Source organism: Micropterus salmoides, unplaced genomic scaffold (assembly GCF_014851395.1).
Source record: "Micropterus salmoides isolate LMB-PRFRI ecotype aquatic unplaced genomic scaffold, ASM1485139v1 Ms_hic_scaffold_13, whole genome shotgun sequence".
Taxonomy (NCBI): Eukaryota; Metazoa; Chordata; class Actinopteri; order Centrarchiformes; family Centrarchidae; genus Micropterus; species Micropterus salmoides.
In genome coordinates this window covers 30,949,419-30,963,842 of record NW_024040374.1, presented here as the reverse complement: position 1 = coordinate 30,963,842, position 14,424 = coordinate 30,949,419, and the positions used below count along the sequence as shown (strand labels likewise).

At 41.1% G+C, this 14,424-nt stretch overlaps 1 protein-coding gene across 1 annotated transcript in view; it reads left to right on the top strand.

Annotated features, from left to right (window-relative positions):
• Positions 1 to 14,424, top strand: part of nlgn1 (neuroligin 1) — a 348,698-nt gene that overhangs the window by 32,101 nt on the left and 302,173 nt on the right. The window contains exon 2 of the mRNA XM_038716834.1: positions 6,774 to 7,852. Coding sequence (XP_038572762.1) covers positions 7,315 to 7,852 — 538 coding nt within the window. The 5' untranslated portion in view covers positions 6,774 to 7,314. The remainder of the gene's footprint in view (positions 1 to 6,773; positions 7,853 to 14,424) is intronic.

Genomic DNA, 14,424 nt, shown 5'->3' with positions numbered 1-14,424 from the left:
AGAGACAAGATGTATCACTCCATAGCTAAAACGAAGCCTTCAACACACAGGGTGAAAAGAGGAGCTGCAGCAATGTGCAGTATGACAAAAATAAGGTGTTTGAACAATTAACCATGTAAACCTGTTCTGGTACAACCCCTGAATAGGATTTTGAACCTGAATATGAGCATAATACTACCTCTTTAACATCTTCATAATGCTATATTGTGGAAGTTGTCCGTTTTCATCAAACGGCCTTGAGGTGGTGACAGATTGTTTGCCATGAAACAGGAAGTTTGTTGTCACTTCAGTGGTCATTGTCCAGTGTAGTGGGTCAACCAGCCTCTCACCTCAAGGAGGAGGTGAGATCAGATTCTGCCAAAGGTGTGTGTGTGTGGGAGGGGGGGGGGTTCCTCCCCTGGAGATGCCCTTTGATATACAAACTAGAGACATCTCTTGGCACTTTGTTAAGGACCTGCATAGACTCAATCAGACATGCATCGCTTAAGGATTGTGTATTCAAGAAATATCCAACCACTCTCGCTGTAAAGGTGTCACTGAAGACACTGCAGGGCAGCAAAAGGTGTATGTAAACCCCTTTCCAACCACAAATTACCATCAATATCAAAAGTAACCTGCAGCCCTGTCTCACCCTGATTCCTTTCCCACAGAATGGCTGAAGCCATAAAACACCACTCTTTGTTTTGTTTCTAGCTGATGTGAACGTGATAAGCCACAGGAATGTGAAAAGGTAGTAGTTATTATTATGGTTTAATAGTAATTACCCTGTTGTAATCCTTTAGGGATGTTTGAAAACTAGAGAACCATAAGAAAAGTAAAAGAGTTTCCTAATTTCCCCCTTTTATTCCCTATTTATCACTGTCTGTTTAGTTTAACTAATGCTTTTGCTAAATGTTTTCGTATATAATTTCTTATAAAACGTGCATTCGCACGTTCCTCATAGGTATAATCCGCTTCCCAGTTCCCAGTTTGAGTAGTGAGTTTAAAAGTCATTTTCATAGAACCAGAGCTCTACCAAGAGGACAGAAAAGGTATAACACACGTGTTTAGAATTCTTCTTAAGATGAGAAGAAGTGTCGAATATCTCCCACAATGTCACTATATAACGGATTCTTTGTTTCAGTGCTTACATATATTTTGTCTCCTGAGTTAAAACACGAAAGCATCAGTTTTTATACTGGAAATATGTAGTTTTAAAGTATTATAACAATTAAGACAATTGACCCTCTAGTGTTTGACCTTGTTTTGCTTGCCTTTATCTAAATGTGTAGAATTGAGCGTTTTTCGAATGTTGATGTTGTGGAGAAGAGATTAACTGAAAACACGCAAATATACTTTCGTCTATTTAATGTTAAAACTTTGAGACCCATAGTTTACTCCCCCAGTGAAATCCCACTCCAAAATGACATCACAACGTCGCAAAAAGAGAATAGATAAAAGACCCGGTCGTCCTTTGTCTCGCTCTCTTGTTATTATTCTCTCTTAAACCTTCTTGTAGCTTTCTTGTAATTCCGATCTTTTTTTTTTCGTACTTTCAACTTCCTTCAGATGACCTGAGAAAGTTTTGTGGTCCTAAATCCCCTTTTCTTTAGCAGGAGATTTGATTTTGACTATTTGGAGCTGCTTGGGAAGAAACTTTCCCCAGACTTTGTTAAACTCAGCCACGTTAACTAGCCTATATTCCCTGGGCCTCGCGAACCTACGGTGAATGTATGTGTGTTATTTGCTTTTGTTGTTTTAAGTTATCCGACCGTTTTGCGCAACTTTTGACTCAGAAACCCAGAAAGTTCTTTCAATCCTCATCTCGGGTTGAACCAAGCCACTGCTCCAACGACGAGTTGGAATGTGTTCCACTGAGCTATAGCGACACCAACCGAACACAGAGCACCTAGCCAGGGTGGACGACTCGTTACTACGAGCGTCTTTTCCACAACCTCAAGTCGTGGACTCCGGACAAATCCATTGGTTAAAACGTGCTCGAGGAGTTGGGTCACGTGCCCATCACCCGAAGGCCTTATTACCGCACAAGCTCAGCCGACTGTGAGCCTTGATCACTGAGGGGGGAAACGACAAAAGTAAGGCTTAAACATACATTCTATGACTGGTTGATGTCCTATAGTTGATCCTAATCAGTAGTTTAGAAGTCCCTGGTTTATTTAAACTCCATTTCAATTAATATTTCAAATATTAATATTCATAATTTTATTAACGGTAGCCCACGTAGGTATGCTACACCAGTCTGCCCTAAACTCGTAAGCCCCATGTGACAATCATCATTTGATTTATATGAAGTTTTCATGATGTGGTCCACTCTTAACCCCTTAACGCTGATTGTCGCAAATTCACATCACACATCTTCCTTTCAGACTGCAGCTGAGATATCGTTTGTATTCCCCTAATGCCTGTTTGTGCATATTCTATACGTACCTGGGAACCTTTTGCAAGCACCGGTTTCTCGTTTATGCCTGTTGTCGCTAATTTGCATCATACCTACATCAAACCTGCATTTATATATTTTCTATGTTCTATAGACAAATTAACAATTTCCACTTAATTTAACATCAACCTGAAAGCAAATGAAAACAGAAATAATATTTTACATTTTTTTTATTGTAAATAAATCCAGTCATCAAGGTTGTTAAAGTACTGGGACATGACGTATAATTAGCATATGTTCCCTAACGCCATGTAGCGGATACAGGAAGTGATAACTCCTTGGTGTGGCTTCCAAACGTGTGAAAATTTAACGCTGTGTCGACCGACAGTGGTATGCCCTTCATCACTGCTTGCAGCTTTAACATGTATTTGGTCTTCAAGCAGAGGTTGGCAGTACCTTTTTCTCTTATACGACATAAGGCCCCAACATCTATCATTTATCAATTTAGATGGTAAGGTCAACCTGTAGCCTGAGAAGAAACAAGTGGGAAAAAAACACATAGTTAAAAAAGCATATTGCTACGGGAACATGAAAACAACTGAAGGTAACCCAGATGAAAATATGAGCATCTTAGCATCTGGATTATGAAGCCTAGACAGTAAGAGGCCACTGTTAAGAGCAGTTGTTTCCAAGAAATGGGGTGACTGAAGGAGCAGCCAAAGATTTGTTTATTTTCATTTTTATCGCTACATTTTTAATATCATTTCAGCAAAAAAAGGTAGAAAAAAGAAACATCAAGTCACCATATAAAAAAACATGTTGAATGTGAAATTAAATGTGACATAATGCACACCCATGCCATTTGCCATAGTAACACATCAAAAATTGTGACAACAATTAAGGAAACATTGGGCATATATTGGTTGGGCAATTACACTACTTCCGATACTACCTATGGGTATTGTAGAAGTAGCCTAAATACACCTATACTCATACAGCAGTGTACTTTGTAATATTTTGTAACTGTTTGCTTAGATAAGATTAAATATTATTATACACTGAGTACTTCATGTTAAAATTATTGCCAGTCAAGGTAAAAGATAATAAAACATACTGAAATTAAAAAACTATTTTCCTATTGAATTTTTTCTGAGCAACCCTGTCTCCTAGAAATTACATTTGTATACAACTCATTTGCAACATCAAATATGTTTGATATAAACATCACGCCAGCTGGCTTCTTCCTGTCAACATAATGAGGAAATGTTGCTAATCAACATGTGGGACAAGTTGCAAAAATGTTTGTATCAGTAAAATGTTCACAGACAACATTGTTTTCTGCCAATATGTTCACTATTGCTGTATAGTACATATAGCAATAGTGAACATTATAAAGTACTTTTCATAACCTTAGATTAGTCTTCTTATATTCCTTGATGTGTGTGTGTGTGTGTGTGTGTGTGTGTGTGTGTGTGTGTGTGTGCGCGTGTGTATGTGTGTGTTTTACTGATACATAAACTCATATCTTCGTTTCAGCTTCTAACTTTCCCCTGTTCTTATCATGTTTCTCTAATTACCTCTAGTTTGCCTCTGGAGCATGCTAAATTATCCATGATCAAACACTTACACTCTCACTCACACACACAGACACAGAAAGTGTAAGCTTATTACACACTCCAGTGTAATCTATATCTTTTTTTGTCCATTTCGTCCCATCATGGTTCTGCTGTGGCTGATGTTGTAAATGACTGTATGTCTTGTTGTTTCATTCCTACCTGCAACTCATATCCTGCCTCTCTGTCTTGGACATATGTCTACTACTGTGAGGAGAATAGGCTGTTCACATATAAATGTGAGCTATGTCCAGCCCAAAGACTGTGTGTGTGTGTGTATCTCCTTGTATGTGTGTGTAATCACGTCATATTTCTCTTAAGGTGTGTAAGCTTGTTGAGGTGTTTGTGTGTGAAAATAGTGTATTTTTGTTAGCCAACTAAACCAACTTATCATGTGTGTGTGTGTGTGTGTGTGTGTGTGTGTGTGTGTGTGTGTGTGTGTGTGTGTGTGAGTGTGTGTGGCTAAATAGGATTTCCTCAGTGTATGAAATATGAAGGTGAGTTCATCCAGGTGGAACACTAAGCAGTGTGAAAAAAATTACAAAAACAGACACTTGGGATGACAAGCCTTCGTGTTCTTCATCACACACACACACACACACACACACACACACACACAAGCATATAGATTTCCCATGGTCAGTATAAGTCTGGTTCTTCAAAGAAAGAAAGAAATTTGGCTTATTTCAGATATTTCTTTCACTCTATATATTACTCTGTTCATTAATGTTTTATTGCTATTGTGCATTTTGTTCCCTGTACATAATTTGTAAATTTTAAGACATATTTTATTTGTTTCACATAATTAATATTTGTATTTATTGCATAACAGTTGGCTGCCTTGCACAAATGTGCCAAACACCATTAGACAAAACAAAAATTAAACCAAATTAATAGTTTTCCTTGTATTCTCTCACAAACAATTTGTTTTACATTGTGGAATATTTTTTCTTGTCTTCCACCAGCAGCAACAACAGTTAAGTTTAACACGTGTTGTATCCTTTTGCGCTGCATTACTTGATACCCTTGGATCTCTCCAGACAAGTAGTAGTCATCCCAGTGACTGGGATATGCTGACCTGGGGAACAAATGTGTTCCTGGGGGTGCACATCAAGGGCGACCTGCCATAGACTACTAACACCACCTCCCTTCTCAAGAGGGCACAGCAGCGCCTTCACTTCCTGCGACGGATGAGAAGAGCACGCCTGTCCTCGCAACCTTCTATAGAGGCGCTTCCTGACTAGCAGCCTCTCAGTCTGGTATGGCAGCTGTACCGCCTCCGACCAGAAGGCACCTTCAGAGAGTGGTGAGGACGGCAGAGAAAATCAAAAGAATATAAACAGGATCTATACTGGACTCGCTGCCTTAGCAGAGCTACCAAAATAGTGAGAGACTCCACTTACCCCGCCCATGGTCTGCTTAACCTCCTGCCCTCTGGCAAATGCTACCGCTGTATGGAGTGCTACACTGCCAGACTCACTAAGAGCTTTCTCCCACAGGCCATCAGACCACTCAGTTCCCTTTAACAGTAGGCCTACACAAACATGCCAGTCTGTCAAGACTGCTGGACTGAACAAATATATTCATCTCCTTTAATCTCACAACTTCAAAAATGCTGCTACTTTTGTGCAATAAATCAACGTTTCATTATTGGAGCACTTTATTAATATTACTACTGTCAAGTTAACATTACTGTAACTCTGTGCAGTAATCCAACCACTGTGGAATGTTTTTTCAGGTCTATACGTATTTTGTTATATGTCTATGTTTATGCAGTCTGTTATGTCTACTTGTTGTGTATTTACCTATTTATGTGTGTATTTACCTGTATTTATGCCTATATTTGCACATTGAGCTTGGAGAAACGCAACTTAGCTCTTAGCTCTGCTGTGCACTCCTTGCTGTATGGTCTGAATGACAACAAAGTTCACTTTGACTTTGATTAATAACTCCTTTTTCGGATATTGACTCACTGAGAAAGAGGACAACGGCACGTTGCTGTGGGTGTCAAGATGCAGCCTGTGCTCAAACATAAATTTGCCGCTAAAACTGCACGTTACGCATTACACACCCATCCACCACCTTCACCTCCACACACTGACTTTCTGCCTGCCTACATAAAGGACACACCACTTCCTACATTGGCACTGAGCATTGGCATTTAAACACAATATCCACTCCGGGTGGCACGGTGGTACAGTGGTTAGCACTGTCGCCCCACAGCAAGAGTGAGTTCAAGTGAGTGGGTTCAAACCCCGGTTGCACCGGCCTTTCTGTGTGGGCATCCAAAGACATGCGGACGAGGTCTATTGGTGACCTTAAATTGTCTTTAGGTGGAGTGTGAAGTGGTCTGTAGACTGGTGACCTGTCTAGGGTGTACCCTGCCTTCCGCCTGATGGATGGACAATATCCACTCCCATGCTGTATGCTACTGCTCTCTCCCCAGACTGTTACTCTGACAGCTCTGGGGGCTTTATGCATTTAGGGGAGGGTATAAAATTAAACTGTTGGACAAACCTGTCACACTCCACCATAATCTGTTACATGCATACTGATGGACACCTTGCTTGTTAAGCTGCAGAGTGTCATGTGTTAGAAATGTTATGTTCCTCTTTGACTGATTGATGTGTGTGCATACGGGTGTAACACAAATCAGCCGGCCCTTCTGCTAATTGTTGATCTTTACATATTTTGCAGAAGCAAGAAGGAAAAAAGGAAATTGAATTGAGAATATCATTACTCCTCTTTGTGTGTATTCTGACTGTTGCTTTGTTTCTATGCAGGAGACAGACTTTGGACCGGACCACACTACTCCTAATATAATCACTACAGCCACTGTACCGCTTCTTCTTCTTGCGCTGATGTACACGGCCGTCTGCTCACCTCAGAATTATGGAAATCCTCATCACTGACTGGTTCGTTTACCTCACGATAAGTGGAGCGTAAAGATGACATCTATACTGTTTTCTTCTTCATTGCAGTGGTTGTTGAGAGGGCCTTTGTGAGGAATATTTTCCATCTTGTGAGGAATATTTCTCAGATTTCCCTTTACCAAGCTGGAGGAAACTGATGGCTACTACATTTCCACTGGATGGTTCGCACTGCCTGGATTTTAAAAGGGATCATTAGCAATCACGACCCTCATCTGCTCCGGAGTTACCCACTTGCTACCGCCTCTGAGCGAATGTGATTTTTGTGTGATTGTGTGTTTGTGGTTGCATCTGCATGGCGAAAGTGAGAGAGAGATAGAAAATAAGGATTTTTTTTTTTACTCTGAAAGGACAAGAGAGTACTCAAACAAGTTGAAAACAAGGAGTAGCCACTATGTCCCAGTGGAGGGACCGTACGAAGACTGGGTGTCGGCTACTTCAGACTACCAAGAGTGGGAGAAGGATGATGGGATACGTAGGGCTTGTAGGTTCCTTTAGTGCCAGCTGGTGGGTGTCCTCTCTAATATGGCTGGGACTGCTGCTGCTGCAGGCACCTCCGGCTGCCGTGTCGGCTCAGAAACTCGACGAGAACGACCCCGTGGTGACCACCGTTTACGGCAAGCTGCGTGGTGTTAAGAAAGAACTCAACAATGAGATCCTGGGTCCTGTTGTGCAGTTTCTGGGCGTCCCGTATGCTGCTCCACCCACTGGCGAGCGCCGCTTTCAGCCACCTGAGCCGCCGGTGTCGTGGCCGGAGATCCGCAATGCCACACACTTTTCCCCGGTGTGCCCTCAGAGCATCGTGGAGGGCCGCCTGCCGGATGTGATGCTGCCAGTGTGGTTCACCAACAGCATTGACGTGGTGTCCACATACGTCCAGGACCAGAGCGAGGACTGCCTCTATCTTAACATCTATGTCCCCACTGAGGATGGTGAGTTAGCCTGCGGGCCCAGGGCAGGATCATTGTGGGGACAGAAGCGGGAGGGGCAGAGGGTTTTGAACCCACGACCTTCTGGTAAAGAGAAGAGTACGTTGTCGGGGTGTGTTTTATATACGTGAGAGTGCATTTCTGTCTCTGTCTCTGTCCCTGTCTGTCTGTCTGTCTGTCTGTCTGTCTGTCAGTAGAGGGAAAGCATGACCTTGTGCATGTTTAATGTGCATGACGCTGTTTATAGCACATGAGTGTGTGAGAATGGTTTTGTGAAAGAGAGAACAGTGTGCGTGCGTTTGTGGCATCCATTGAGCCCAATTTATCTTCTTTGCACTCCACTCCATAGATGCCTCAATCTTCTTCCTTCCGTAATGCATCCTTTCTAACCTAGTCTCCTCTTCCACCCCCTCGATGATCCTCTGACTCCTTCTCCTCTTATCCCCTGCTCCTCTTTCTCCTGATCCCCTTATTTTCCCTCCTCTGCAGACTCCCTCCCCTCCTGTCCCTCATGTCTATAGCTCATCATAGGCTATTGTGCTCTGCCACAATGGCCACAGTTCATTAAACAAGACAGTCGTTGTCAAGATCATCACTGATTGATTTGGCCGACTGACTGAATGACTGGCTGGCCGACTGATAGACTGAATACTGCGCTGATTGAGCTGGTGTGATTCATTCTTTCCCTCTGTCTTTATGTCTCCCCTCCACTCCACAAGTCTTTTTCAGTCAATCAGCTTTGTGCGTGTGTGTGCATGCAAGCTCCTGTGCGTTGCGCGTCCAGGGGCTCCATGTTATTCTTTAGTCTTTTATTCATTTTGCAGTCAAAAGAATATCCAAGGAATGTGCCAGGAAACCGGGCAAGAAAATATGTAGACAAGGAGGTATGTATGATCTGAATGCAAACTATACAATGCCACAGAAAGAAGAAACAGCCTGAAAGTAAAGAAAGATAGAAAAAAAAAAAGAGCAGAGAGCAATCATGAGATCAAGGTCTACAAATTATTCAGGTCTCGACTCAGGGCATTTGCAGGTTTGTAGAATGCTAAATTTAAGAGACAGGTCCTTTTAAATGCCACCTAGAAATGAATTTAATGCCAATTTTAAAAACCAAAGTAGGATATCCCAGCTGCCAGAACCAGTCTTCCTCTGACTAAACATACCTAATGCAGTTCAGAAATGAGCAAAGACCTTTTCAGATTTGTCAGACTCGGTAAGGGCCACTAGATATCCTGCAATACCAAATTTGCAACTAAATCCCTGAATCAGCCATGTCATTTGTAGACCTTGTGATGGCGGGATAATGGTGAGGTTGTGTTGCACCACACTCTCTGATGGTTCACTGATGTGTGCTCTCGCTGGTCAGCACGATGGGGAGATTTGATTGGCTGCCAGTCAGGGGTCAAACGGTGTGTAGTAATGCTTGTAGATGTGTTAGGAGGTAGCAGAATATTAGATCAGGCACACTGTCACAAACACACACACACACACACACACACACACACACACAGTGATGTAGTTGTATGCAGTGTTAAACAAGATGAGTTCAGGCTGGACCTTGACTGTGTACTCTCCATTAAAAGAAAGCAGAGCCGGGGTCAGGTTGGCTCGGGCTACTGTATCAAGCACTGTTTCATCAAGATAATGCCTTCCTCCTCCTCTCTGTCTTTCTCTCCCTGTCTCTCAGCCTATCCCCCTTCTGGATGTGTGCATGTTCTTTTGTGTGTGTGTGTGTGTGTGTGAGTGTGGGAAAGACAGAAAGAGAGAGAGAGAGAGATGCTGACAGTGTCCTTGATAAGGTCCGGGTGTTAATGTCATTGTCTTGGCAGCGGCCTGCATTGTCACATAGTGTGCATTCCTTCTCTTCTCACTACACATATACATGTAACCTCTAACCTCACTATTCTTCTTCTCCTTCTCTTCTCTTATCTCCTCTTACACATACAGATACACAGAGGGGAAATGCATTTAAAGTGTGAGATAGGAGACTCTTACACATTAGTCACACAACATGGAGAATCATGATTACAAAACCAAGACTCCGAGAATCGGTTGTGATTTTTATAAAAATCCGAGAAAGCTGTAACCTTGCACACAAAAAAAGAGAAGCAAGATGGCTTCCGTGGCGTTGTTACAGTCGAAGCTGCTTTGCTTTGCTGTTTCTTTGGCTTGAGCTTGGCTGTGCACTGAGCTAACATATTCTTGTGGAATGTCAGGGAACCACTCAACTTTATACAGAGGACTCCCACAGTATGCACTTCATTAGGCAAAGCTCTATGCAGTTAGTTTGCTCTTCTATGGAGTAGTCGATAGGTAATTAAAGTGTATGTACATACATTTACTTAAGATTAATGCATGAAGGCCATTATGTGTACAGTTTGTAATGTGGACAATAATTTCTGTATGTGACTCATTTGTATTATGGGATTCCGTATCAAACGATGAAACGTGAAGTGTCCTTGGGTAAGATGCTGGCTGTGCCATCCATGAATGTCTGTGAAAGATTAGTTCCTTTCTGATGTGCCTTACATGGCAGCCGCTGCTGTCAGTGTATGAATGTGTGTGAATGGGTGAAGGTGACATATAGTGTAAAGCGTTTAGAGTGGTTGGAAGACAATGAAGGTGCTATATCAGTACAGTCCATTTACCATTTATTACAGACAAGTGACGCATTAAAGGACAGAGTAAGAGCAAGCAACTGCTTACAGAGCAGTGACTGGTTTGGAGTATGTAAATTATGTGAATGATATATTATGGCCTTAACAGCTACCAGAGCCCATATCAATCAAACTGCTAAAATTGAAATGTTGGATTTGAGAGAGAGTTAAAAAACAAACAAAACACTTTTCCTTTACATTTGCAGTAACAGTCTTTTATTTAAGAGACCCTAGAATGTTTCCTAGGTTGGTTGGTTAAGTGGAGCTTGTCACAGTTTTAGAAAGACAATGCAATATAGCATTGGTCGTTATAGATCAAGTTGATGAAGCTTTACTTATTGATCAGTGGGGCCAGATGAATCCCATGGTCAAATTTCATGACATCTAGTTAAAATTGTAAGAGCAGTAGGAGAAAAAAAAAGAAATGTTTTGTACTTTACCTCTGTCCTGATCTAAGTGTAATCTGTGCCAGCCCACACTTGTATTGGATTGGCTGTTTCCTTATAGAGGCAGAGCCTATTTCTGTGCGTACATACAGGAATTCATTATCATTATCAGTAACACAGTAACATGAAATGTAGTCAGTGGTGCATGGTGTGAGTGGACAGATCATGTTGAGTGACTGGGTAATTTCATGGCAAGATGTGTGCAGCCACAGTAACACATTTGGTTAACAGGGCCGGTTTGGAAGAAATCTAATTATTATTAGTTAGTGTGGTAGGGACTCAAATCAGCCCTGCTCAATCAAATCAACTGTGTTCTGTATTTTGAAAAATGGTTTTTAGATGTTGTTGCGTCAGAAAAAAAGCTTTGTCCAAATGGAATCTGACGTCCTTGAGCTGCAGGTGCAGAATCCCCATGAGTGACTATGTGGAGCTTAAGATTTCATTTCCTTGAGCGGAAATTCTGAAACATTGACGACCCATTGATCAATTCTTGACAAGGTTGAGTAATTATGTAGGCATAGAAAACGGACGGGGGACCACTTACAGTATATAACATATTTTGTTCTAATAAATGAGGAATTCCCTCTGCAAACTAAACATGGCAGAGTTCATGGAGAACAAAGAGAAACAAGGTGAAATGGGGCAGCAGAAAGAAAGCCAGTTGTGGGCAGTGATGAAGAGCAAAAAGAAAAGGTAGAGTAGAGTAACATTAGAGTGAGATGGACAAAAACAAAAACCAGGACAAAAAGAGCCAAACAAAAGAGCAGCGGTGAAAGTGAGTGAGGCAGAGTGTAATTGCTGTGGGACTCATCTCTTAATCCTCATAAGGACTATTGTACCGTCCTGTGCCATGCTGGTTCAAAGAAGTTTTCTGTGGTTAAAAGTAGTGTTTTTGATGTGTCTGGGATGGTGTACAGTCATTAAGTTATCACACGCTGAGATAGTGGTCTCTGTAATGAGATCAGAGATAGCAGCGCTGTGGTTGGTCTTCTCTCTCCCTGAAGCATGCATTCACAATTCATTTGTAAAATTGAAGTAAATGCAGTAGGACCTGTCGTCTCACAGGTGAAAGAAATGTCTTAAAGTGACATAAAACATGCTTGAAAGGAGGAAAACGACATTTATGTTGCGATCATAGACACAAGCATATCAGGGAAAATTATTGCTGCAAATCTTGTCATGGCTCTAGCGGATCTTCATATTTCATGTAAGGAAATTTCAACAGCAAAATGGTGTAGCTTATGCTTCAGTAATAAAAAGACTGAGGATTCTACAGCTTGTTGAATGTCATTTATTTCGAATGACATTCTGTAGCTTGTTGGTAGTGATGCAAAATATACATTTACATGTTTACAAATGCTTTAATGTATGATCCTGTGGATCTTTGTAACTGAAATTATTTCTGTATTTTAAAAAAAATGTTTTTTAAAAATCATACAGACCAAAAAATATACAATATACACTGATAATTGAAATATTTTTGTAAATACTTGAAAAAACAAGAGCAAAAGACCAGTAGCTATATACAGATAGCAACATTTGCACACGATTTGTGATAAACTCATGTTGTCACAATAGTTCATCGGTCACAGCCTTGGATCTTTGAGGAGTAAACTTTTCTAAGCAGATCTCAAACTGCTGCATGGGTCAGATGCAGACTGCATGTATAGCTACGAGAGCTATATGTATTTTGCTATGAATATCACAGTTCACAGTTAGTAACGGGTGATTTGATGTTCACACGTCTGTCGTTTCTATTTCAGTATGTCACTTTCTCCACCATGCCGTCTGCAGATCAGTCAGGATACCTTCCTTCTTCCTGTTCAGCACATATTTGCTCACTGGCATCCCGGATCTGGCTAAATCTCTCCACTGTAGATGCACTATCCACAACCTATAAATTAGTATTATAGTAACAATAAATTTAAAAAAGGTATTTAAGTATAATAACAAATTTATAGGTTACACTTTATTTGGACAACAGAACATACAGAGACTTTAAAGACACCATTGTGGTTCAGGTTTGCTTTGGATAAATGTTATGTTGTATTCATTATAATTTCAGATAATAGTATAGCTTACCACTAGTATTTTATTAATTCCACTTGGACAGTACAGCAGTTCAGTTTCGCGGCTTGTTTTCCTTCATTAAATCCTTGTTAATGAAAAATACTCTACATGGTGGTTAGTCTGCAATTTGTAATTGCTAAGTGCTAACTTGTCAGTATTCATAATCATTCATGCAGAACAATGAATTCAACATTTGAAAGTTTACTCTAGTATGTCAACTTTTTTTAATGTCCCACCCTATCCAGGCTTCATTTGATATACCAAAGATTAAAATGTAGAAGTGGCGGTCCTGCGTACTGGTGAGTACTGGCCCGCTTCAAGCACTGGTCTGAACACTTCATTTTAGCTCCTGTCTAGTGTTAGCAACAAGTAAAACTATCGGTAAATCACAGAATTGAGGCAGAGCAGTCCTTCATAACTGTAAAAGCTCTTCCTGCGAAACAGACTCAACAACCTCCAGCTGTAGCTCAGCGACAGAACGGCCGCTTTGTGTTGGATGGTGGAGCTGAGAGTACGCTCAGTGTATGCAGTATGTGTCCAGTGGGCGGGGCCGTCTACTGCGCTGAAAGGCTGGTGGAGGTCCTCTATGGACACAATGTTAGCTAGTGACTGAGGAGAAGAGACCAAAGAAGAAAAAAAGAGAGTGACCATGTAAGAAGCTGTCAGACGTTGGCGAGAGCTCTGTGAAATAAAAAGACCGAGCTGGCATTCTTTCTGTTGGACCAGTAAGTAATTAGCTGGCTTGCTATGTCTTGTGTTGTCGCACCTACTTGATATTTGGCTGTGTTAGCAGAGTTGTCGACTTACTAGTTTGTGATCATAACTAATGTAATCATAACAAATGCACGTGTACAGCTGCCCTTATTTACGACGGCAGTGAATTAAACTCTGAACCAGCAGGGATGCCAAATTGCATAAACACCAAATCTTACATAATGTTGCTTTATCCTCATCACACTCTAATAGCTGTTCTGTGGCAAATTTAGCATTTTGGGACCATTTTTTTCCTACTTCTTGCTGGTTCTGTGATTTTGCTATCACTGTCTCCACCTAAACCCACAGCTGACTGCATGCATGTTCATGCCTCAACTCTGCAGGTTGTCAAAAGGCATTATGGGCAACAAACACAAGCTGATGCAGAAGTACATGCGACAGGGTGAATGAAAGTTCAGAAATTATAACACTTTGAATTTAATAGCAAATAACAGAGTCATAATATACATAACTGTTTTTCCTTCAACAAATCATTGGTCCCCAGTCAGATTAGCAGCTTGTTGTGAGGCTGGTCTTTGTTAGATTTTGGTATCAGTTCAGTGTCCTAAACGTACCTTATAATGTATGACATTTTAGCAACTAGTGACAAAATTTTACTAAAAGTGAGCTGCTTTTACAACAAGCCTTC